Genomic DNA, 26,497 nt, shown 5'->3' on the forward strand with positions numbered 1-26,497 from the left:
GGTGGGACTGACAGGATTTAGTGATGGATTGAATATGTGGGTTGAATGAGAGAGAGGAGTCAAGGATAATGCCAAGGTTATGGGCTGTGAGACAGGAAGGAGAACGATGCCGTCTGCAGCAATGGGAAAGTCAGGGGGAAGACAGGATTTGGGTGGGAAGGTGATAAGCTCCAACATTTAACAGATGACTATCAATTATTTTTAACATTCAGGGAGACAGAATCAGAGAAAATAAACTTGAAAACCTTAAAAAACGTTTTAAAACTCATTTTAAAAAGTGAGTTTAGACAAAAGGAAATCTGTTTCTTGAGGGAACAGAGGGTGTCTGCTACTCTATTGTATTGTACTTTCCCAAACCTACTGATCGATTTCCTGAGAGGAGTAATTATTTTTCTTGGGAATGAATTTTTGAAATAGGCTATATAATTTACTTTCCTAGAGGTATTTTCCATTTGGCTAGAGGCAGATGACCACCCACCGTTTAACAGCCACTAGCTACCATGACAGCGACAATTCTGTACGGGTGTGTATCTGTCCTTGTCTTGCTACTGTTTTATTGTTTCACTTTTCCTGATATGGTATTTGTTAAGCACTTACTATGTGCTAAGCACTATATTAAGTGCTGGGTAGATACAATTGATCAAGCTGGACAAGGTTCACGTCCTAAATGGGGGGTCACAGTCTTCATCACCCTTTTACAGAGGAGGTAACTGAGGCACAGAAAAGCGAAGTGATTTGCTCAAGTTCACACAGCAGACAAGTGGAAGCAGTGTGGCTTAGTGGATGGAGCAAGGGCCTGGGAGTCAGAAGGACCTGGGTAGTAATCCCGGCTTTGCCATATGTCTGCTGTGTGACCTTGGGCAAGTCACTTCACACCTCTGTGCCTCAGTTACCCCATCTGTAAAATGGGGATAAGAGTGTGAGCCCCATGTGTGACAGGGACTGTGTCCAACCTGATTAACTTGTATATCTAGCCCAGCACGTAGAACAGCGCTTGACACGTAGCGCTTAACAAGTATTGTAATTACTATTATTACAAGTGGCGGGGGCAGGATCAGAACCCAGGTCCTTCCGACTCCCAGGCCTGCGTTCTATCCACTACTGAACACTGTTTCTTTATCCTTCTCCCCACGAATATCTGCAGATTGGGTCCCCCTCTAGGGACAGTGTCCGTGTCTAATCCCCACCTCTGAACTCCTCCCCAGTGCTGAGTACAATGCTCTGTATAAGTAAGCACTCCCTGCCCACAAGGACCTCACAGTTTAGAGGGGAAGACAGACATTAAAATAAATTACGGATATGTGCCTAAGTGCTGGAGGGCTGAGAGTGGGGTCAAGAAATAATAATGTTGGTATTTGTTAAGCGCTTACTATGTGTAGAGCACTGTTCTAAGCGCTGAGGTAGATACAGGGTAATCAGGTTGTCCCACGTGAGGCTCACAGTTAATCCCCATTTTACAGATGAGGTAATTGAGGCACAGAGGAGTTAAGTGACTTGCCCACAGTCACCCAGCTGACAAGTGGCAGAGCCGGGATTCAAACCCATGACCTCTGACTCCCAAGCCCGGGCTCTGACCACTGAGCCATGCCACACACAGACCCAAGTAGAGAAGAGGCCTGGCAGCCAGAAGGTCTTGGGTTCTAATCCTGGTTCCACCACTTGTCTGCTGTATGACCTTGGGCAAGTCATTTTACTTCTCTGGGCCTCAGTTACCTTATCTGGAAAATGGGGATTGAGACTGTGACCCCCACAAGGGGAAGGGACTGTGTCCAACTCGAGTTGCTTGCATCCACCCCAGCGAATAGTACAGTGCCTGGCACATAGTAAGCGCTTAACAAATACCATTATTATCATTATTACTACCATTGTTTTAAAGTGCAACGGTGACCCAGAAGGGAGGGGGAGTAGGGGAAATGGGGGCTTAATCAGGGAAAGCTCCTTGGAGAAGACATGATTTAAATACTATATACTAAACAATACTATATGAAATAGCTATTGTGAATGTAAAAGAAAAGTTTGATCCTTTTTCAACAGTTGAACAGTAATAGTGAAAGACTGGAAAGAAGACATCCAAAGAGAAAGATTCTTAAGAGCTGTTAAGGTCAATCACACCAAGACCAATTTAAATGATTCATTGTAATGGTCAATTTAAATTATTCTTAGCTCAGAAATCGATGACCCAACAGTCAAAAAGAAGGAACAACGATACTCAAAATGTTGAACCCACATTTGTTTTTAAGATGGAAAGATTAGTGCTTGTAATGGAAAATTTGCCAATAATGTTTCACTAAAATAATTTATAGGAGGGCAAAAAAAGAAACTAAGGGAGCCATTCACTCCAAAAATTAAGTAAAAAAGCAACTCTCCCTTAGGCAGAAAAACAAGATTCCTAGATGGTTCAGTTGTTACGTGGAAGCCAGCCTACTGAAAATGGAGTCTGTGTTGCGGAGACGTTAAAAGACTGTTTCCAATTCAAATGAATCTTTCTTAAACATATGTGCATTATGCAGTCGTGGTAGAATTTTACACTCAACATGCAATTACACAAAATATTTTACTGCATGACAAATAAAGCCCCTAAATTAGCCTTATGTGGCAGTTTATCCAAATACAAATGACTTTATTTCCATATCGATCACTAGTATTTACTGGGTGCTTACTGTGTGCAGAGCCCTGTACTAAGCACTTGGAAAAGTACAACACAGAGTTGGTAGACAACATTCCTAGCCACAAGGAACTTCTTCCCATAGTCTAAGAAATAATTTTGTGCTAATGAATGAACCTCCTTGGGATTCTGGATGCTTTAAGGTCACTAATGTGGGACATCGACATTAAGCTAATTTAGCGTGGTAAGAAAGTTATAGCACATCATTTTGGGTTTTGCCCTGGATTGATGGCGTGGAGCCAAATTCAGCTGTTACTGAAGTTATCTCGGCAACCCTGAGGAACAGCCTTCAATCACAGCTGAATTGTTCTAGACTTTACGCATCTCTAGACTGTTAGCTCACTGTGGGCCGGGGACATGTACCAGCTCTGTAATACCGTACTCTCCCAAGCAGTTAGTACAGTGCTCTGCACACAGTAAGAGCTTGATAAATACCACTGATTGATTCTAAAACAGAGGAATCACCTGGTCCACATATAGCTGGAGAAAGTATATGGCCCATTCTCACAGTTGATGAAAAACAAATCTGAAACAAAGCAGCATGGCCTAGTGGAAAGGGCACGGGATTGGGAGTCATGAGACGTGGGTTCTAATTCCGGCTCTGCCACATGCCTGCTTGTGACTTTGGGCAAGTCACTTGATTTCTCTGTGCCTTAGCTTTCTCACCTGGGGATTCCAATGCCTATTCTCCTTTCCCTTAGACTGTGAACCTCATGTGGAAACTCACTTCTAGACTGTAAGTTCCTTGTGGGAAGGGAATGTCTCCGCTTATCGGTGTAGTGTTTTCACCCAAGTGCTTAGTACAGTGCTCTGCACACAGTAAGCGCTCAATAAATGTGATTGATTGAATGAATGAACAGCGACTCTGATTGTACTGTATCTACCCCAGTGCTTAGCACTTGGCATATATTCACCACTTAAATGCCACTATTACCGTTATTATCATCTGATAATTCACTGGAGTGACAGTTTCCAATGCAAGAACGATAAAAAGGAATAAATACTTTCAACTGAAAAGCCAAAATCTTTTCCCTGGTGCAGACCTAGCAGCAACCCATTTTAATGAGGTTGATGACTGACTGCATCTGCAGTTATGCCCAAAGCCAATTTTAGCATGCTGCTTTGGTTTCCCACTTCCTAATATCTAAGTCTCCTCCTCAAGAGATCAACAGTTTAGATACCCTTTAACTGACAAATGAGTTGTCACGATAAAAAATTCACATCAGCTAAAGGTTTGATACCTCAGTTCCAAATGAGCCTTTTCGAGTTGTCTGGCTTCGTAGCGACACAGTGACTTTTCACACACTGAATATTTTCAAGGAAAGATGTTTTCATGCTTGCCTTCCACAGGCAATATGAAACATAATGTATAAGGCTAGTCCATCTTTCTCATACAGTTTCACCTTGAAATATAAAGTCTCACTCGCACTTCTATAAATCACTGTGTTACTTATAAGCTAATTTTGAGCTTTCATTTAATTTTAAAAGCTTCTGTTGATTTAAAGTGAAAGGTGAGGATTATTTATTTTGTTAGCATAAAATGACTTAGCAACTCCCCTCTTCAATAAAAGAAATTAAATTCACTAAAAACGGGTAAGATTTAGCCAAATTTCAGATTTCTCCCTTCTCCTCTAGACTCTACGTTCCTTCAGTCAACCAGTTGTATCTATCGAGCTCTTTGCTTTGTGCAGAGCACTGTACTAAGTGCTTGGGAGCATACAATAAAACAGAATTGGTAGACACATTCCCTACCCACAAAGAGCTTACAGTCTAGAATGATCTGCTCCTTATACGCAGGGAACATGCCTACCAACTCTTGTTATAGTGTACGCTCCCAAGCACTTAGTACAGTGTTGTGCGCATAGTAACGCACAATACATCTGACTGATTTCATACTCTGTCCTAGCTTATTCACTCTGGTGGACCCATGAATTCCAGATGAGGCAATGTTAAGTTTCTATTACATTATCAATTTCCAATGTTTCTTTAAAAAAGTTCTGGCTTCCGATCCTTCAGTAAAGAAGACTGCTAACTGAAGGTCTTTGGTGACATCGGAAGTGTGAGAGCCTTTATCAGAAACTGATTTGTTTCTACTGAAAAGAGAAAGAGTACAAGAAACAAAATTATCTCATCGAAGCAGATAAGTCAGTGCTTTATCTAATTATAAGAGAAGCTTTCCATATCAAATAACATCTGCCAGGGAACCATTTATATTAGGTAGACGACAGAGAAACGCTAAAGCGACATATCTAGATTTAAAATTCTAATAAAGAACTAGCTATTGCATGTAATATATCAGTTTTTTTAGGTTAGCTCCCAAATAAAAATAACATCCACAGCAATGAAAAAAAAATCCAGATGCATAAGATCTCCACACATCCACTCACATCCTCCCATGGACATGATAATCTTTGCACCTGGATCAAATATCATCAACTTTTAGAATGGGTGCAGGGGAATAAAAGCTCACACATTACACACATCTAACATTAAGAACCTGCATTAGGAATACCAAACACCCAATTAAGATACGGCCCACTAATCTAATAGCAATGGCATCTTTAAGAAAAGACAAAGAGAAATGCATAAAAATCCCAAATCGCAGATGGCTTGTTCCCAAGGATTCAACATTTGTGATCCACTATCTGGGAAAAGAATGTTGTTCATTTTCTCTAGTGCTGTTTCCCACTGAACTTTCCATTCTGAGCTTCTCTGTTAATACTACAATCCTACAAAGTCATCCCCTTAAGTGCTGTGAATACTGCAGAAATATTTAAGTAAACATTCTGGTTTCCAAGAGTGCTTTTGATGTTATGTACTAATACTCTGGCTGGAAGGTAAAGCTAGTAAAATGGGAAAGGAAACTGATCTTTGTCGGCTCACAATAAGGATTGGTCTACTCTCCCAAGTGCTTAGTTCAGTGCACACACACACACTGGATGCACTCTATAAATTCCACTGATTGATGTGCAGAATGTGAATCCAGAAAACGGTGAGTCCCATGTTCAGTCAACCAATCGTATTTATTGAGTGTTTACGGTGTGCAGTGCACTGTACTGTTTAGACTGGGAGCTTGTTGTTGGGCTAGGATTGTCTCTGCTGCCGAATTGTACATTCCAAGCGCTTAGTAAAGTGCTCTGCACACAGTAAGCACTCAATAAATATGATTGATTGAATGAATGAATGATTGAATGAATTAGCACTTGGGAAAGTACTAAATAACCTTCAGGCTCGCATCTCCTCCTGCCTCCGGGACGTCTCCACCTGGATGTCGGCCCGCCACCTAAAACTCAACATGAGCAAGACTGAGCTCCTCATCTTCCCTCCCAAGCCCGGTCCGCTCCCAGACTTCTCCATCACCGTGGATGGCACGACCATCCTTCCCGTCCCGCAGGCCCGCAATCTCGGTGTCATCCTTGACTCGTCCCTCTCGTTCACCCCCACACATCCTATCCGTTACCGAGACCTGCCGGTTTCACCTCTACAATATCGCCAAGATCCGCCCTTTCCTCTCCACCCGAACGGCTACCTTACTATTACGGGCTCTCGTTATATCCCGGCTAGACTACTGTGTCAGCCTTCTCTCTGACCTCCCTTCCTCCTCTCTCGCCCCGCTCCGGTCTATTCTTCACTCTGCTGCCCGGCTCATCTTCCTGCAGAAACGATCTGGGCATGTCACTCCCCTTCTTAAACAACTCCAGTGGTTGCCTATCGACCTCCGCTCCAAACAAAAACTCCTCACTCTAGGCTTCAAGGCTCTCCATCACCTTGCCCCTTCCTACCTCTCCTCCCTTCTCTCTTTCTACCGCCCACCCCGCATGCTCCGCTCCTCCGCCGCCCACCTCCTCGCCGTCCCTCGGTCTCGCCTATCCCGCCGTCGACCCCTGGGTCACGTCCTCCCGCGGTCCCGGAACGCCCTCCCTCCTCACCTCCGCCAAACTGATTCTCTTTCCCTCTTCAAAACCTTACTTAAAAATCACCTCCTCCAAGAGGCCTTCCCAGACTGAGCTCCTCTTCCCCCTCTACTCCCTCTGCCATCCCCCCTTTACCTCTCCGCAGCTAAAGCCTCATTTTCCCCTTTTCCCTCTGCTCCTCCACCTCTCCCTTCCCATCCCCACAGCACCGTACTCGTCCGCTCAACTGTATATATTTTCGTTACCCTATTTATTTTGTTAATGAATTGTACATCGCCTTGATTCTATTTAGTTGCCATTGTTTTTACGAGATGTTCTTCCCCTTGACACTGTTTAGTGCCATTGTTCTTGTCTGTCCGTCTCCCCCGATTAGACCGTAAGCCCGTCAAATGGCAGGGACTGTCTCTATCTGTTGCCGACTTGTTCATCCCAAGCGCTTAGTACAGTGCTCTGCACATAGTAAGCGCTCAATAAATACTATTGAATAGGAGAATAAATACCAGAGCTGGTAGACATAGTCCCTTGTCCACCAGGAGCTTAGCGGGGATTGACCTCCAAATTTTTACAGACATTGAAGTACTTCAGCCTTGAGCCTTGCGTCTGACCTGCTTATCTTGCATCTACCCCAAGGTTTAGCACAGTGCTTGGCACAGCACAGTGCTTGGCACATAGTAAGTGCTTAACAAATACCCCACTCCGCATTATCATTATTACTACCTCCTAGGATCTCAGATCATCTTACTAAGTAAAGGGGCAGGGCTGAGTGCTTTTTTTTCCTCCCTTCAAATCCCAACAGAGTCTAGTGAGACTAGTTTCCAGATTTATCCATATAGGATAAAATACCTGGCTTCAGATAAAATATTCTATTATAAATCAATATGTGCCAATAATAAAACAACTTGCATCAGATGGGAAAATTAAATTACTAAAATATGAATGCTTCCATGACATTTACTTAAAAACATAGAAGCCTTCCATTTGACTCCTATCTATCAATGACTTGAAAAAAAAAACCATGTTATTTTAAAAATACCCAAATGCTTCTGGCACCAAGCACTGCGACCCAATATATTTTGTCAGAATTGAAAATAAACCTAGAAACATTTTGGGGAATGGGGGGTGTTCTTGACTAAAGAATCCAACCCTGGTGGGCCAAAGTCTGTAATTTTGACAGATTTAATTTTTCTCAGAACTTTCAGCCGCCAACAGAAGGGCACGAATGCTGGTGGGACAAAGTCTGTCATTTTGAGTGATTTCACTGTCCATTTTTCAGAACTTTAAGCTGCCATCAGAAGGGTACGAACGTTGGTGGGATAAAGTCTGTAATTTTGAGCGATTTCATTGTCCATTTTTCAGAACTTTAAGCCGCTATCAGAAGGGTACCCTGGCCTTTGCTTTTCCCAGGGGCAAAACAGCTGTCAAACTCCCTTCTGTTTTCGAATGTTCCACTACCACTGGATCCCTGCCATTCTCCCTGAGTAGAGCTGCTGCATTTGCTGGAAGGGATCACTGAAAAGAGCACTGAAAAAGGAGCAGGAAAGGAGCATCAAGAGGGACGGATGGGGGGAGAGGATATATCCAACTCTATTCAGGTCAATGTGCACATAAAAGCACACACACACACAAAACACTGAATGTGCCAATACTACACTGGGCAGTGCCATCCTCCTTTGTCCTAAGATGACAGTTAAAAGATTGTGAATTTCCATCAGGAGAATTCTGCCTGACAAAGAAAAATGCACCCTCTGAGAATCTACTGGCCTGCCATTCAAGGGCCACCTTTGAAAGTCTCCTATTTGATATTCAAATTGTCAGGTATTCTGAATCTACCGACAATATGAATATAATTAATATTGATTCACCTTCATTAGCTAATTAAGCAGAATGTGTCAATATAAATCGATTTTACGATCCTAAAATGCAAACACAATTAGAGGATATGTACCTTAAATTAATTCAGCCGTGGGAGGAGTTTAAAGCTAAAACCCAAGTCTATGACCCAGGATTCAAATTCAAAATTTAACGCAAGGTGGGTTTCTGCCTTGTCCTACTCATCCAATCTAGGTGTTCTTCAGGAGAACAGGATAGTACTATAAAGTATACAGAGTATCTAGTATAGAATACAATTCTATATATACAGAATGTACCACAAAACAGCTTTGTACCTCGGACAGGGTAAATTGAAAAATACGAATAAGAAAATAAGAATAAGGATAGCTCTTTTGGAACTAAGGTATTAGGCAGCCCACAGTTCAATCGATCATATTTACGGAGTGCTTACGGCACTGAGCGCTTGAGACAGTTCACTAAACAGAGTTAGTTATTCCTGCTGCAACAAACCAAAGTTTCAGCTTGTGGCCACCAAACCAACAAAACACTGTTCAGTCTCCACAACGTGGAAGGAATGGGGCTTGTTTCTGTTCTTTTTTTCATCATCTCAGCACTCCGAGAGAGAGATCATTATTAGAATTGTTGAGGACAAAAATGCATAGGCGTATAGTATGTACCAACATTTTCTCATTCAGTCCATCAGTGGGCATTTATTGAGTGCTTTCTGGGGACAGAGCGCTATACTAAAAGCTTGGAAAAGTATAATATAACAGAGTTGGTAGATACATTCCCCTGCCCACAGCGAGCTTACAGACTATTTATTGCTATTGTTTTTGTCTGTCTGTCTCGCCCAATTAGACTGTAAGCCCGTCAATGGGCAGGGATTGTCTCTATCAGTTGCCGAATTGTACATTCCAAGTGCTTAGTACAGTGCTCTGCACATAGTAAGCACTCAATAAATACTATTGAATGAATGAACTAAAGGACACATCAGTGTGAACTGAAGGAAATGGAAGAGGTGCATTCATTTTATTTAAATAATAGAAGGTACAAACAATTCATTCAGTCATATTTATTGAGCACTTACTTTGAGCAGAGCACTGTACTGAGCACTTGGAAAGTACAATTCAGCAACAAATGGAGACAATCCCTACCCAACAGGTTCACAGTCTACTAAAGGGTGGAAAGAGCACGGGCTTGGGAGTCAGAGGTCATGGGTTCGAATCCCAGCTCTGCCCCTTGTCAGCTGTGTGACTGTGGGTAAGTCACTTAACTTCTCCGGGCCTCAGTTACCTCATCTGTAAAATGGGGATTAAGACTGTGAGCCTCAAGTGGGACAACCTGATTACCCTGTATCTACCCCAGCGCTTAGACCAGTGCTCTGACCGTAGTAAGTGCTTAACAAATATCAACATTATTATTATTAAATAATGATTCCAGTAAACTATACAATGCCTTGATAATGTACAGCTCACGCTTGGAATGTACTTAGCCATTTGGGTGGATACAACCCAGTGTTCTGAAGATCAAGTTTAAGAAGAAAAATACTGCTTTTCTTTAATATGAATGTATCACTCAAAAGTTGTACCTTTTTGTGTTCTCGATTTAAAATTTCAATTTTCTCCACGAAATATTCAAGGATGAGCAGGCAAATTAATCTTTTGTCTTCATTTGACCCATTATTAAAGGGGGAAAAGGTATTTCAGCAACACGTTTGGTTCCGCTTTCATTTGGTGCAAGGAGAGGATTTTGAACTTTATAATGATCCCATAGGGTAATGGTGAATTGAAAAAGCTTAAATTTAAAATAAGATCTGTTTTATTTTCAAAAGTGTTTCTTGTAATTTAATTGACATTACTTCAGCAGCCTACCCTAGTCTACTAACTATACCTCACATAATTATCTTTTGATAATGATAATAATAGTAATGGTACTTGTTAAGCACATAATATGTACCAAGCACTGCTCTAAGCGCTGGAGTAAATACAAGTTAATCAAGTTGGACACAGTTCCCTTCCCACATTGGGCTCTCACTTTTAATCCCCATTTTTTTTTTTTTTAACAGATGAGGTAACTGGGGCACAGAGAAGTTAAGTGACTTGCCCAAAGCCACACAGCAAACAAGTGATGGAGCCAGGATTAGAACCCATGACCTTCTGACTCCCAGGCCCTGGGCTCTATCCACTCCACCATTACCTCCCACAATATTTCCAACCATTGAAGTGTAAACTCCTTGTGAGCAGCACACATGTCCCCTCCTTCATTTTGTACTTCCAAAGTGCTTAGTACAGTGCATTTTCTCAAGCAGGTGCTCAGTAAATGCTACTCTTGCTTTCACAGAAATCTAAGGATGACCTGCTATTCTGTCCCTCTGAGAACATAAGAGGAAAGTGGTTTTAATTGCAGGAGGAGGCATTTGGGTTGCCCATTAAGAACGTCCTGAATTCAACAGTACAATGTCATGAAATGCATTATCTGTTTGGGTGGGAAGACTTCTAGGTGGGCTTTCGTGGGTCCATTTGCATTCTCTAATTGGAGCCAACGCTCAGTTGTGCGAATATAGACACAGAAACTGAGTTTACTCTCCAATTCTCATTTAGAACCTAACCGTGTGCGATAGAACGCTGTCTTGAGGATAAATAATAGGAACTTTTTTTTTCCATTCTTCACTGTACCTGGTATCTCCAGTTACAATATTTATGCGGGTAACATCCAGTGCCTTTTTAAGAATGTGTACACCTTCATCCAAAAAACTGTTTGCTCCCTTAAATATTGTATGTCAAAGGCTGACTACACCACAGTTAAACCAAACTAGAAAAAAATTGCAAAGGGAAAAGATTTACTCTTCAATTTTCCCATTAAAAATGTATGTTAAATGATGACAATACAATCAGCATTACAGGGGAAATGATTAAAAGCAATCAGCTCCTAGAAGAAAAATCTAATAATTATAGGAGAAACAACTGCAACATATATTGGAAAGAGCTTTGTTGTAGTCAGAGGTGTTGGGTGGACAATCTTTCTATAAAGAGCCTTTGGCAACCACCTATACAGGGAAAATGCTGTTCCCTATTGCCTAACCCCTTCCAGTGACTAATACGGTGACGTTCCACTCAAGGAAGAGAAAGTGTCACTAGAGCAGTCCTGCAAAAACAAAACGTCCCCCCGTGCCGAGGCCATAAGAGAAGCATGTAAGTGCGTAGGTTGAAATAAACCACCCTGTCTTAAGCTCCCCTTTTCTGGGTATCTGTGATTCTCCTTAAAACAAGCATTTTGAACACTCTAATGCCTTTCGTCATACTGGGATTTTTTTCCCCATAATACGATGGCTGTCGTTTTAGCATATTGGTATTTCTACTGAAAATAAAATTATATTCTAAGTGATTCCTAAGTGATGTTCTCGGGAGGCAGGGTCTACTGGTGAGTCAGGCTGATTTAATTACATCATCTGTTTATGGTCTTTATGGGGCAGAAAGACCAACTTTCTACCAAGACACAAACAGCTCCATCCAAGGCTGATGCGCATGTGGTTAAAAAGATACACTTTGGAGGGCTCTTTCCGGCCGAGATTTAGGTCTGCAACCGCCCCCTCAACCCCAAATGTCACACCCTCCCTTCTGCTTCACCTTCGCATCTGGATCTGGACTGCTTGAGCATTCCGATACCCCTTTTACCTCCATCCCCACAGAGTATCCTCACATTCTGCTGCTTCCCTTAACCATAATTAATTTACCGTCACTCCATTAGATGGTAAGCTCCACCGGGATCTCGTCTATTTTATGGTACTCTCCCATGCACTTAGAACAGTGCTCTGCACACAGTTAGTGCTCAGTGCCATTGACTGATTCATTCAATTGTATTTATTGAGAACTTGCTGTGTGCAAAGCACTGTACTACATGCTTGGGAGAACACAACAATCAACGGACCCATTCTCTGCTCACAACAAGCTGACAATCTAGAGGGGGAGACAGTGTGACTAAATAAATAATTACAGCTATGTACACAAGTGTCTTGGGGCTGCAGAGGGGAGAGATGAGAAAAGGGAGTAAGTCAGCGTGACGCAGAGGGGAATAAGAGGAAAGGAGGGATTGGTCAGGGAAGGCCTCTTGGAGGAGATGGGCCTTCGATAAAGCTCTGAAGGCGGGGAGAGTCACTGTCTCTCAGATATGAGGAGGGGGGCGTGTTCCAGGCCAGATGAACGAAATCGAAGGACACTGAGGTTGGCATTTGAGGAGCAATTGAGTGGGCTGGGTTGAAATAGGAGAGTTGTGAGGTGAGGTAGGAGGGGGAAAGGTGAATGAGTGCTTTAAAGCCCATAGTGAGAGTTTTTGCTCAATAAAGATTGTTTTGATTGATAAAGAGTCAGAGTGAGAGCAATGCTTCCCAGTGTTACTGCTTGACTGAGAATAAACAACATCCCAGAGGTGATTATGTCATTGATGTCAAAACGAATACGAACATTCCCTTCAGTCCTCTTTCTGGACTACCTCCTAATGAGCATTCACCCTTTACCGCTCCTTCCATTTTTTTCCCCCAAACTGCCCCTGGCCACTCAATCCTTCAAATTTCCTATGAGAAGGTAGCAATATTATGAACAAACTAAAGTCATGAACTCCCAGCCCCACAGCGCTTATGTACATATCTGTAATTTATTTATATTAATGTCTGTCTGCCCCTCTAGACTGTAAGTTCGTGGGCAGGTAATGTGTCTGTTTATTGTTCTTCCGTACTCTCCCAAGATCTTAGGATAGCATTCTGCATCCAGTAAGTGCTCAATAAATACGACTGAATGAAAGTACACTGGGTATTGAATCTGCAATTCCTTTGGAAGTAATCCACCTTCTATTACCAGATTTGCGAATCATAAAAGTGTATGTGATGCCAAATAGGCTGGATTCTTTGAGATCCTGAGTAGATTCTGGTAATGGGTAAGACGAAACTTCTCCAGCAACAAGGGGACCAACACTAGGACCTTAGCACTTCGGGTTAAAAAAAAGCACACACTTTACACCTAAAACACAATGGGATTCTGGGAAGCCATCTTGAAATGAGGGGGCAAATGATCACCCTACACAAAAAGAGAGGGTCAATTCATAAAATGCAAAGAAGGGAGGGGGTTTTTGGTGGCTTTTTTTGTTTTAAAAAAAGATTCCATGCTAGCTTCTAAATCCTTACCTCCTGTGGTAAGAGAGATGAGGAATCAAGCACTTTATGATATTTTGCCAGGTGCAGTTAAATAGTAAATCTTACATAGTCACAGTACCTGACTAAGCACCTCACTTTATGAGAAACATTCCTCAGAGCTATCATCTGAAATAAATGTATTGTCGCACTGTGATTTCCATAAAGTGCACATCAGACAATACAGCTGTAATGAACAAATCTTCTATTATTTCTAAAACTGTAACGTATCAATTAAACTCTACTATCTTAAAATCCCAATCATTCTGAGATGACAAAAAAAAAATTGGAAAATGACATTACCCACTTTGCAAAAACATTCCTTTCTTCTCTGATTTGGATATAATAGTAATTTAATAATGCTCAGCATGAACTTACACTACAGTAATAAATCTTAATCACTTTCTTTCAAGGAAGCATCAGGACCTCCTGACTCTCCAGGAATTACCTGGAATGTCTCGATCTTCTGAATTTCAGGGACCGAAAGACAACTTATAAAAAATAAAATATGGTCATTTTCACTCTGGCTGGGCGTGAGGTCAGAATGGCCAAAGAGGAAACTATCCTCTAATGAATATGAAAAATAAACCAAAAATAACTGAACAAGGCAAGGTACTCTGAGTCTTGAAATTGGGGTAAGCAGGTAGAGGATTAACCACCATCTCTAAAAGGAAATCTTAAAATATCATTTTTCTTCACAGGTTTAAAGGTCAGGCTTTTCAGATGAGAAGCTGTTATGGAACAATTCCCCCAGCTCAGCAGCCAGAAACAGGTCCCTTTCAACATTAGATACGCAGGAACCGTGCACAAAAGAAAATCCTATTATCCACCTTGGCTCTTAAAAGGATCATAAAGAAGCAGGAGAAAATCTTGTTCCCAATTTGGAAACCCAGTTCCCCATAAAACGGTTGTGAGCTTCCCCCCCCACAACTTCCCCCATTCTTTATTTCAGCCACATGGCATCAATAGTGATTTCAAACCATCTTGCCAGACCTCTAAGGATCACCACAGTAAAGCTCGCAATACTAACACTTTGGGGATGTCACCACTGGGCCTTAGAAATATCCCTGGCTTTTTTTCTTTTCCTTCAGGAATAGGAAGACGCAGTATCGGTGTCCTGCCCCGCCATTAACAGAGGAGGCGAAAAACCCCAGTGGATGAAAGAGAAATGTCAGACAGCTATCACCGCGATATCACTCTCCTAATGTAAGAAAAGGTAAGTGACAGGTAGAGTTTTTCCTTATAGAATCCATCACTCCCATCACCGTGGATCTCTCAGCTCACTTCCACAGGGGACCTTCCTGAGGAATCCCACTATCTCTCCCACTTTTCTCCTTCCCTTTCCCCAATCGGTTCCACGGCCAAGCGTAGGGCAAGGAGTTAACGGCTCCTGGGGATAGCAAGGGGAATAGATATCGTATGACCCAGTCACATTCCATTAATCATGGTCAATTTAAAAGGGGACGGTCTTGTAATAAGAGACTAGGGAGGAATCAGGTGCAGCAGCTACGATTTAACTTCCTCTTCTCTACTCCGTCTTCCGCAATATCCAGTTACTGAGGTGAGAGGTCCCGGAAAGTTAGCCTCGTTGGCTATCCCAGGACTATACCTGGGCATGTGTTTTGTCAGACAGAGATGAGGTTCATCTAGAACGTAAAGCCAAGGCACCAACATGCAAGTCACAGTCTACGAAAGCACTTTCTACGGTGAGAGAAGTATAGGCTGTCAGCAAGAGAAAGAAAAGCCTTTTCCGCAACCTTTTCTACCTCAGCTAACAACATTCCGGGTGAAGCAGTGACGATGAGCAGCTACCAAAGCAGGCCTCGTTCCTCCACCCTCACTGCAAGTTCGTCTGCTACAGCACGGTGGCCGTCGGTCGACGGTATTTATCGAGCGCTTACTATGTGCCGAGCACCACACGAAACGCTTGGGAGAATACGACCGTGAACAGACCCATTCCCGGCTTCGATGTGAGTAGCACCTGATGAGGCAGAGCCCCAAATCACAGCAAATTTCCCCATAAAGGTAGCAATATATATACATATGATCCGACAAAGGAGGGAGCAGGTCAGGATTCAAAGAATGATTAATCCACCCTTAAATCGGCCTAAGTGAAACTTTTAAATTTTTAGGTTTTACAGGAAAGGCAAAAAGTAACACGAAGCCCATGTTTTAAAGTGTTCCTTCAAACTTCAAATTGATAAAATAACAATTATGGTCAATATATTAGGAACTTCCTATGTGCCAATCACTACGCTCTGCACTCGGGTAGATGCAAGACTATGAGAATGGACATGGCCCCTGGCCCAAATGTGACTCCACTGGAGATTCCTTAGACAAAGGGAAGTCCAACTTTCTAATGTTTCTCTTAATGTAATGTTTTCATTTTAAATTGCTGGAAAGGAAAATTTAAAAGGACACTGAAAAATCTGAATTAAGATTAATCTGAACACTGTTCTACCAATACGTCACCTTCCATCTCTCAGAAAAGCTAGGCCTTCTCCTCGAGTGGTACATATGTTGTAGGAAGAGAGAAATCAAATCCCTACTTGTTTTGAAAATACCAACAACTCTATTATTTCAAAGTCAGGTTGAAGTTTCATTCCACTTCCCAAATGATCTTTTAAGAAACTGTTGAATACTTAATCATCTTTTTATAAAATTTCATACATTCCTAACCACTGAAAGAACCTAAGTCCAATTAAATTTGAAAATGAAACTGCTCTTCTGGAAACAGGTAATCGATACAACTGAATGTTTTCACTAAAATTCCAATAATATGGGCAAACAGCAGTAACAAGAAATAGCGCTTCAAACTGTAAAATAAAAGTCAATCTGCCGATTACATTTTATCCATTGATTATCCCCTAATTGCACTGGTTTAATCTACCTTCCTATGTAGAGGTAAATTACATATATATGCGTACACACACAAACACATCTATATGTATCACACTTTGAGTTATGCTAGTCGCCTGTTGCGCATTATTAGATCACCTTGAATCACACAGGTTTTCCTCTGGTTATTTATAACCCAAATCAGTCTTCCAGCATAGATAAACCTTAATGTCTAAAGAACGAAATATACTCCCAGGTACAGGCAGACAGGCGCACACCTCTTTACAGACAGACGGGTGGACACCTCCCCACGGCCAGGCACAGGCAGACACATCCATGCATCTAGGCACAGGTAGACACATCCATACAGCCAGGCACAGGCAGACGGGCAGACAGGTCCGTGCACCCAGGCATAGACAGGCAGACACAGACACGCACCCAGGTACAAGCAGATGGGTGGATACCTCCTTACAGCCAGGCACAGGCAAATGGGCAGATACATCCACATGCACGCACCCAGACACAAGCTGACAGATGAACACCTCCTACAGCCAGGCACAGGCAGATGGGCAGACAGATCCAGGCGGCCAGACACAGGCGGCCACATCGATACAGCCAGGCACAAGCAGACACATTTTAGTACAGCGCTCTGCACACAATAAGCACTCAATAAATACGATGGATCGAATGTATGAATCCAAGCACCCAGGCGGAGGCAGACACATCCATGCACCCAAGGAGAGGCAGACACATCCATGCACCCCAGACGGAGGCAGGGCAGACACATCCATGCACCCGGGCACAGGCAGACACAACCATGCAACCAAGCAGGGGCAGACACAACCAGGCACCCAAGCACAACCCGAAACATCCTACACCAGGCAAAAGCTAACACATCCATTCACCCGGGCACAGGCAGACACATCCACGTACCCAGGCCCGGGCAGATACATCCAAGTACCAGGCACGGGCAGACACATCCATGTACCCAGGCGCGGGCAGACACATCCACGCATCCCAGGCAGAGGCAGACACATCCATGCACCCAAAGAGAGGCAGACACATCCAGCCACCCGGGCAGCACAAAAAGGGAACAATCATCCACCTACCAGACGTGTAAAAACACACACACACACACACACACACTCTCACCCCTCCTGTCCTCTCCCTCCCCCCGCCCCCAGACGGTATCACAAACCCGAACAAAGGAAACGCGAAGGTGAGAAGAGGAAATGAAGCCAATTCTTTGGGGCGGTAGGTACCTTTTGGGGCCTCCGACGTAGGTGAAGGTAAAGGTGGAGTCTGAGTATCGGAAATCTGAAAGAGAAAGTGGCATGAGCGCCGTCCCGCCAGCCCTTGCTTATTTCCTCCTTTTTTCGGGAAAACTCCCGGATTCTCCCCGCGTCCCTCGGGGGGCTGGGGGTCGAGGGGGGTGAGGTCGGTGGGCATCCAACCAGCTGGTGCAAAGGGGGTTAAAGGCAAAAAGGCCCGTTGCAACAAGTGCCCCGATGCCATGGCAACGGCCGGAATGGCCACTGTGGGCGAAGGGGGCAAAGCTTGAACCAGCGGGGCTCTCGCCCCGCTCAACCCCACTGCCGATTTCCCGGCCGGGCCCAGGCCGCCCGTCCACCCCATCGATCCCATCGATCCCATCGATCCCATGGGATCCCGGCTTAGGCGAGCGCCCCGTGGGTGCCGGGGGGGGCGACTGTCCAGCCAGCCGCATCGACCCCCCCCTCCCGCCATCACCACCGGACCTCGGTGCCCGTGGGGGAGGGGGGAGGGTCCAACGGCGGGGGTGGGGGAGGCAGATGGGCCTGGGGTGGGGGTCCGGGGTTGGGGAAAGAGGGGGGGTCCAGGGTTGGGGGAGGAATATGGTCCTGGGAAGGGGGTCCAGGGTTGGGGGAGGAAGATGGTCCAGGGATGGGGGTCCAGGGATGGGGGTCCAGGGATGGGGGTGGGGGAGGAAGATGGTCCTGGGGTGGGGGTCCGGGGTTGGGGGAGGAGGAGGGTCCAGGGATGGGGGGGAAGGAGAAGACGGTCCTGGGGTGGGGGTCCGGGGTTGGGGGAGGAGGAGGGTCCAGGGATGGGGGGAAGGAGAAGACGGTCCAGGGGTGGGGGTCCGGGGTTGGGACAGGAGGAGGGTCCAGGGGCGGGAGTCCAGGGAGGAAGATGGTCCTGGGGTGGGGGTCCGGGGATGGGAGGGGGGGAGGGTCCAGGGGTGGGAGTCCGGGGAGGAAGATGGTCCTGGGGTGAGGGTCCGGGGATGGGAGAGGGGGAGGGTCCAGGGGTGGGAGTCCAGGGAGGAAGACGATCCTGGGGTGGGGGTCCGGGGTTGGGGGAGGAAGGTGGTCCGGGGGTGGGGGTCCGGGGATGGGAGAGGAGGAGGGCCAGGGGTGGGGGTCCAGGGATGGGGGAGGAAGAGGGTCCGGGGGTGGGGGTCCAGGGCTGGGGGAGGAGAAGAGTCCGGGGACGGGGGAAGGTTTGGCGGGGTGCGGGGGGGGTGGGATCCAGGGGAAGGGGAGGGTCCAAAGGTGAGGGTCCCCGGTGCAGGGGGACGGTCCTGGGCTGGGGGTCCGGGAGTGGGGATGGCAGACGGTCCTGGGCCGGGGGTCCGGGGTCGGGGGGGGGGGGGGAGGGGATCCAGAGGTGGGGGGTCGGGGGGGGTCACCTGCGAACAGGCCGTCCCTGTCCGCCTTGGACTTGTGGATCACGACGTCGACATCCTTCTGAATCCGCTCTTGGCGTGAACACATCCCCATGGACTGCGCTCCGGGAACCAGGCCCCCCACCACCCCCGACCGCCCCCGGCTCCCGGCCTCGGACGGCGCTCGGGAGGACGAGGAGGAGGATCCGGGCTCCGGGAGGAGGAGGAGGAGGAGGAGGAGGAGGAGGAGGCGGGTCGGGCCGGAGGGCACGGAGCAGGGAAGGAGGGACGGAGGGAGGGACGGAGGGAGGGCCAGCGCCAGCGCCAGCCTGCAGCCCAGATGTGCCCGCACGCACCGAGCCCGCCGCTCCTCCTCCTCCCTGTCACTGCCCCTCCGGCTCCTCCTCCTCGTCCTCCTCCTGTCACTGGTGCTCCCCCCGCTGCTCCTCCCCTTCCTCCTCCTCCTCGGCACTGCCCCTCCTGCTCCTCCTCCACCTCCTCCTCCTCACTGCTCCCGCTCTTCCTCCAGCTCCTCCTCGTCTTCCAGCTCCTCTTCCTCCAGCTGCCTCTTCTCCTGCTCCCCGTCCTTGTCCCCGCCCCTCCTGTTCCAGCTCCTCCTCCTCCCACTGCTCCTCCTCCTCCTCACTGCTCCGGCTCTTCCTCCAGCTCCCGCTCCTCACTGCTTCGGCTCTTCCTCCAGCTTCTTCTTCTCCCGCTCCTCCTTGTCCCTGCCCCTCCGCCTCCTCTTCCAGCTCCTCCTCCTCCCACTGCTCCTCCTCCCACTGCTCCTCCTCCTCGTCACTGGCCCTCCTGCTCCCCCTCCTCACTGCTCCTGCTCTTCCTCCAGCTTCTCCTCCTCCTTGTCCCTGCCCCTCCTCTTCCAGCTCCTCCTCCTCCCACTGCCCCTCCTCCTTGTCACTGCTCCTCCTCCCGCTGCTCCTCCTCCTCCTTGTCACTGTCCCTTCTGCTCCTCCTCCTCCTCACTGCTCCTCCTGCTCCCCTCCTCCTCCTCCCTCCTGCTCCTCTTCCTCCTCCTCTGCGCCTTCTCTTCCTCCAGCTGCTCCCCCTCCTCCTGCTCCTTGTCACTGTCCCTCCTCCTCCTCCTCCCTCCTGCTCCTGTCCCTCCTCCTCCTTGTCACTGCCCCTCCTCTTCCTCCTCCCTATCGCTGCACCTCCTCCTCCTCCTCTTCCTCCTCCTCCCTGTCACTGCACCTCCTCCTCCTCCTCCTCCCTCCTGCTCCTGTCCCTCCTCCTCCTTGTCACTGCCCCTCCTCTTCCTCCTCCCTGTCACTGCACCTCCTCCTGCTTCCTCCTGCTCCTCTTCCCCCTCCTCCTCCCTGTCACTGTCCCTCCTGCTCCTCTTCCTCCTTCTCCTCCTTCTCCCTGTCACTGTCCCTCCTCCTCTCCTGCTGCTGCTCCTCTCCCTCCTCTTCCTCCTCCTCCCGTTGCTTGTCCTCCTGCGGCCGCCGGACCCCACGGATGATGATGACGATTGTCCACTGTTTTGTTTTGTTGTCCGTCTCCCCCCTTCTAGACTGTGACCCCATTGCTGGGTAGGCATCGTCTCTTTTTGGTGCCAGATTGGACTCTCCAAGCGCTTAGTACAGTGTTCTGCACACAGGAAGCTCTCGGTAAATACAGTGGAATTCATGAATGAATGATGACGGTATTTGTCAAGCGCTCACTATGTGTCAAGCACTGTTCTAAGTGCTGTCCCCGGAGTTGGCGATGACCCCCCCGGGCCCGGCCCACCTGCACGGCCCACGGCACCTGACCCGACCAGACCACGTCACGGATCCGCCACCATGGACCCCGCCGCCCAACAGTCCGCAAACACATCTCCACCTCCCTTGACAGCTTGCCCCCCTCACAGCTCGGGGCACATGCTCACACCTGAATGCAGGCACACGCTCACACCCCAGGGCATGCATTCGCTCCCGCCCGAATGCAGGCCCATGCTCCCACCTGAGTGCCTGCACACGCTCCCACCTGAATTCAGGATGCTCACACCTGCGCGCATGTACATACTCCCACGTACACACGGTCCGCCCGACGCCGGCACCGCCACGGCTCGAGCAGGCCGCGGACGCTTCCCTTCCCCAGTTAGGAAACACCACCGACCCAAAACAGGGCTGGCATCTCTTCTTCAGCACCCACCCCTCCCCCTGGCAGGCACGGGCGCACACACACACACACACACACACACACACACAATCCTCAATTCTGAATTCTCCTCCACTTTCTAAATGAATCGTGAATCATCAGCCAGCCCCGGCCAAGCCCCGCTCACAATTCCTCACCAAAATTCATGCCGGAGCTTCCAGGTTTCCTCTCCCACAGACAGGAAATCCCCAGTTCAATTGGAACACGTAAGCCCTGAAAGGGTCCTCTCTGAGGAGTGGCTACCCGGTTTTCCTGATTCGCCAATTGGAAGAATTCCGGCCCTTTAGCTATTTCCTTTTCTCAGCTTGGTTTCTCTTCACCTTCAGAGTCCCCACTTCTTCCTCCACCAGCATGAGGGAGGGACACAGCCCTGAGAACGAGGGTCTCCCGCTCTAGACTTTGAACTCGTCGCGGGCAGGAAAGTGTCTGTCGTTGTAGTGTACTCTCCCAAGCGCTTAACGCAGTGCTCTGCACGCAGTAAGCGCTCAATAAATACGGTCGAGTGAAAGAGCGAACGAAGGGTTGGGTATGCTGCACCCCGACATCTTTGCCGACCCCTCGTCGTCAATCAGTCCGTCAGTCACTGAGCACTAACTGCGTGCAGAGCACCATGCTAAGCACTTGGAAGATTACGTTCCCTGCCCACGATGAGTTTACAGTCTAGAGGGGGAGACGGACGTTAATATAAATAAAGAAATTAGGCTTATATGTACATAAGTGCCGAGGGGGCTGAGGGAGGGGTGAATAAAGACCGCAGGTGGGGGTGGTGCAGAAGGAAGTGGGTGGAGAGGAAATGAGGGCTTAGTCAGGGAAGGCCTCTTGGAGGAGATGATGTGCCTTCAATAAGGCTTGGAAGGCTCTGATAGAGTCATTATCTATCCGATTTCAAGAAGGAGGGTGTTCCAGGCCAGAGGCGGGATGTGGCCAAGAGGTTAGAGGTGAGATAGTCGAGATCGAGGTACAGTGAGTATGTCGGCATTGGAGGAGCGAGTGGGAGGGCTGGGTTGTAGATGGAAATCAGGGAAGCAGCGTGGTGTAGTGGATAGAGCCCGGGGCCTAAGGGTCCGAAGGTCGTGGGTTCTAATCCGGACTCCACCACTTGTCTGCTGTGTGACCTCGGGCCAGTCACTTCAGTTCTCTGGGCCTAGGTTACCTCATCTGTAAAAAAAGGGGATTAAGAGGGTGAGTCCAATGTCCGACAGGGACTGTACCCAACTTGGTTAACTTGTAACCACCCCAGCTCTTAGGACAGTGCTTGGCACACAGTAAGCGCTTAACAAGTACCGTAAGTATTATCATTATTATGGAAAACGGTCAGTGCCCGTCCTCGGATGGCAGAGACACCACAGGTCAGGGACCGTACTCAATCAATTAATAGACTGTTTGTATTTATTGAGCTCTTGCTGTGTGCAGGGCACTGTACTGAGTGCTTCAGTGAGGACGATACAATGATGAACAGACGCGTTCCCTGCCCACGACGAGCTGACAGTCTAGAGGCGGACACGGACATGAATAGAAGTAAATCAATGGCAGATATGTACATCAGTGCTGTGGGGCTGGGATGGGGGGATGAATAAGGGGAGCAAGTCAGGGGGACACAGAAGGGAGTGGGAGAAGAAGAAAAGAGAGCCCAGTCAGGGAAGCCCCCTTGGAGGAGATGGACCTTCAATAAGGCTTCGAGGGAGGGGAGAGTCACTGTCTGAGGGATAGGAGGAGGGAGGGTGTTCCGGGCCTGAAGCAGGATGTGGGCAGTCCGAACAGACACAATCCCTTGTCTCACACGGACCTCACATTTTAAGGGTATTAACCCCTATTTTACAGATGAACTAATAATGATGTTGGTATTTGTTAAGCGCTTACTACGTGCAGAGCACTGTTCTAAGCACTGGGGGAGATGATACAGGGTCATCAGGTTGTCCCACGTGAGGCTCACAGTTAATCGCCATTTTACAGATGAGGGAACTGAGGCCCAGAGAAGTTAAGTGACTTGCCCGCAGTCACACAGCTGACGAATGGCAGAGCCGGGATAAGGTACAGAGAAGTGAAGGGTCTTACCCAAGGTCACCGTCAAGGCAAGCGATAGGGCCGGGATTAGGACCCAGGTCTCCTGACTCCCAGGCTTTGGTCTTTCCAGTAGGTAATGCTGCTTCCCTTGCTCTCCTCTCTCCTCTTTTCTCTCTTCTCTGCAGGGAAGGAAATAATCTTCATATTAGAGTGAAAGCTCTAAGTGGGCAGGGAAAAGGTCACTTCTCTCTGAGGTACTTTTAATTACCACGGTGCTTGGCACATAGTAAGTGTTTAACAAACACCGTAAAAAAAAAAAGTGTAGCAACCCAGCCATTTGGATCTCTTTGCAAGAGCATCTTCTTGGTACCATGCTGTTGTCTATTATTATTATTATTATTATTAAGCACCTACTATGTGTCAAGCACTGTTCTAAGTGCTGGGGTGGATTAATCAGGTAGATTAATTAGGTAAGATGTAGTCCCTGTCCCCCCATGGGGATCAGGGTTGAAGTAGGAGGGAAAGCAGGTACTGAATCCCCATTTTACAGATGAGGGGACTGAAGGATAGAGGAGTTTAGAAACTTGCCCAAGGTCACCCAGCAGACAAGTGACAGAGCCGGGATTAGAATCCAGGTCTTCTGATTTCCAGGCCTCTGTTCTTCCCACTGGACTGCTCCTCCCCAGTCAATCCTAAAATCGATCAACGGTATTTACTGAGCACTCACTGTGTACAAAACACTGTACTAAGTGCTTGGGAGAATCAGTCGATCATATTTTTTGAACACTTACTCTGTGCAGAGCACTGTAGCAAGTGCTTAGGAGAGAACAATATAATGACACATTCCCTGCCCGCAGTGAGCCTAATGAAATAAATGAAATGAAATAAAGATGAAATAAAGAGAATGAAATAAAGAGAATGAAATAAAGATGAGGTGGAAGGAATCCAACTGGCCAGAGCTTCACACCACTGTATTCACATTGAATTTCAGTCAATCAGTGTAATTTATTGAGCGCTTCCCACCCCCAGGACTTCTCTCCCAGAACAATTATTCCCAGTTTAAATGGGGATTAACTGTGAGCCCCATGTGGGATGAGCACTGTGTCCAACATGATTATCTTGATTCTACCCCAGGGCTTAGTACAATGCTTGGCACAGAGTAAGCACTTAATAATTGCCACAGTTATTATCACGAAATTCACCCTCATGCTCCACGTGCCGTAATGGCCCCCCTGCCCTCGAGTCTTTCTACCCTCACAATGGAACCTCCATGGAAAATCTCTGCTCTTCCATCATCCACTAATTTAATCTTTACTTCTATTCATTCAATCGTATTTATGGAGCGCTTCCTGTGTGCAGAGCACCATACTAAGCGCTTGAGCTCTAAGCTCTAGTGAACTTGAGCCTGCCCAGAAAATTGCTGCTTTAGAAAAAAGGCCTGCTTCCCTCTCTTCTGTCTCCTCCTCAGATGCGTGAGCTCTTTCCTCGCGAAATATGGCAGGAAGTCCCCAAGCTTCTCTTCTCCAGGGAAGCGGGCAAACAAGTACCTCAGACAACCCACTAAGGAGCTAATGGATTTTTAATTATTTACAGGTTCACTAGAGATCCCATGTAACAGGAATTGTTTAATCAAAAGGAGGTTAGCTCAGCCGATGAAGGCCCCAACTAAATGAGACCAAAAAAAGCACTGCCCGGGAAGGTTGGCAGTTAGAATAAGAAGCTCCTTTTTTTTTAATCTCTCCCTCCGCTCCAGTGAGTCCGCTGTCCTTTGGCTTCCGTTCCTTGCCTTCCGCGGTGGGTCTAACGCCTGTCTTTTATTCTCGCCGTTTCACGCTGCCTTCGGCTGCTTCCAGACCTCGTGGCAAAAGTGATGCTCTCCTAAGCTCAATGGGGACGAGGATTGTATCAACCTACATAGCCTACAGAGAAGCAGCGTGGCTTAGCGGAAAGAGCACGGGCTTGGGAGTCAGAGGTCATGGGTTCGAATCCCGGCTCTGCCACTTGTCACCTGTGTGACTGTGGGCAAGTCACTTCACTTCTCTGTGCCTCGGTGACCTCATCTGTAAAATGGGGAATAAGACTGTGAGCCTCACGTGGGACAACCTGATTACCCTGTATCTACCCCAGCGCTTAGAACAGTGCTCTGCACAGAGTAAGCGCTTAACAAATACCAACCTTATTATTAACATAATAATTATTATATCTGCATTCTTACGTATTGTTTTAATGTCTTTCCCCATCTGTGCGACTTTAGGAAGCAGCATGGCGTAGTGCGTAGACCGGCCTGCGAGTCAGAAGGTCGTGCGTTCTAATTCCGGCTCCACCACCTGTCTGCTGTGTGACCTTGGACAAGTCACTTCACTTCTCTGGGCCTCAGTTGCCTCATCTGTAAAATGGGGCTCGAGAGTGTGAGCCCCACAGGGGACAGGGACTGAGTCAACCCGATTTGCTTGTGTCCACCGCAGTGCTTAGTACATTGCCTAGCACACAGTAAGTGCTAAACAAATACCATAATTATTATTATTATCATTACTAGACAGTTGGCTCACTGTGAGCAGGGAATCTATCTGTTATACTGTACTTCCCCAAGCATTTAGTACAATGCGCTACATACACACAGAGCTGAATAAATGTGACTAATTACTGTGCTATACCCTCCCAAGCGATGAGTATAGTGCCCAGTACCCATTTAGCACTTAGTGGATCTGCAGATATTGAACTGCTGATCTTTGACCATTGAAAATCTGAGCTTTTTCCAGACATTATCCTTGCATCTGTTTTTGTTGTAGACCCCAGAGAGGCAAGCCATTAAAACTGAATGCAGAGGCATCTGATGGTTCTGATTGGAGATCAGCTGCGGAGATATCGCTAGGTTTTAAGCCTTTCATTTGCCCAACTCTTCTCTGCCTCAGCCCGGAGTGGAATCGGTGCTGGCTCTTTGGTCGTGCTGCAGAAAGACAGCCAGGAAGCGGCATAGCCCAGTGGTTACAGACGCCGATCCTGGGAGTCCTTCAGACCTGGGTTCTATTCCCGGTTCCGCCACTCGCCTGCTGTGTGACCTTGGGCAACTCTCTTCACTTCTCTGGATCTCATCTGTAAAATGGGGATTGAGACTATGAGCCCCATGTGGCACAAGGACTGTGGTCCAACCTGATTTCCCTGGATCCACCTCAGTGCTTAGTACAGTGCCTGGAACAAAGTAAGAGCTTAATAAATGCCACAATTATTATTACCGATGTGACCTGGGACACACG

The 26,497-nt window shown here is 47.1% G+C and overlaps 1 protein-coding gene across 2 annotated transcripts in view; it reads right to left on the bottom strand.

Moving 5' to 3' along the window:
• The window catches only part of PARP8 (poly(ADP-ribose) polymerase family member 8), a 132,061-nt gene extending 112,843 nt beyond the window's left edge, over positions 1–19,218 (bottom strand). For both annotated transcript variants that reach the window (XR_003760477.2, XM_029067340.2), the window contains exons 1-2: positions 19,101–19,218; positions 17,692–17,746 (exon numbers count right to left, since the gene is read on the bottom strand). Coding sequence is in view for 1 of the 2 variants with exons in the window: in XM_029067340.2 (XP_028923173.1) it covers positions 17,692–17,746; positions 19,101–19,191 (146 nt within the window). In the remaining variant the exon portion in view is untranslated. The remainder of the gene's footprint in view (positions 1–17,691; positions 17,747–19,100) is intronic.
• Between the last annotated feature and the right edge of the window lie 7,279 nt (positions 19,219–26,497).

This window comes from Ornithorhynchus anatinus, chromosome 1, assembly GCF_004115215.2.
Source record: "Ornithorhynchus anatinus isolate Pmale09 chromosome 1, mOrnAna1.pri.v4, whole genome shotgun sequence".
Taxonomy (NCBI): domain Eukaryota; kingdom Metazoa; phylum Chordata; class Mammalia; order Monotremata; family Ornithorhynchidae; genus Ornithorhynchus; species Ornithorhynchus anatinus.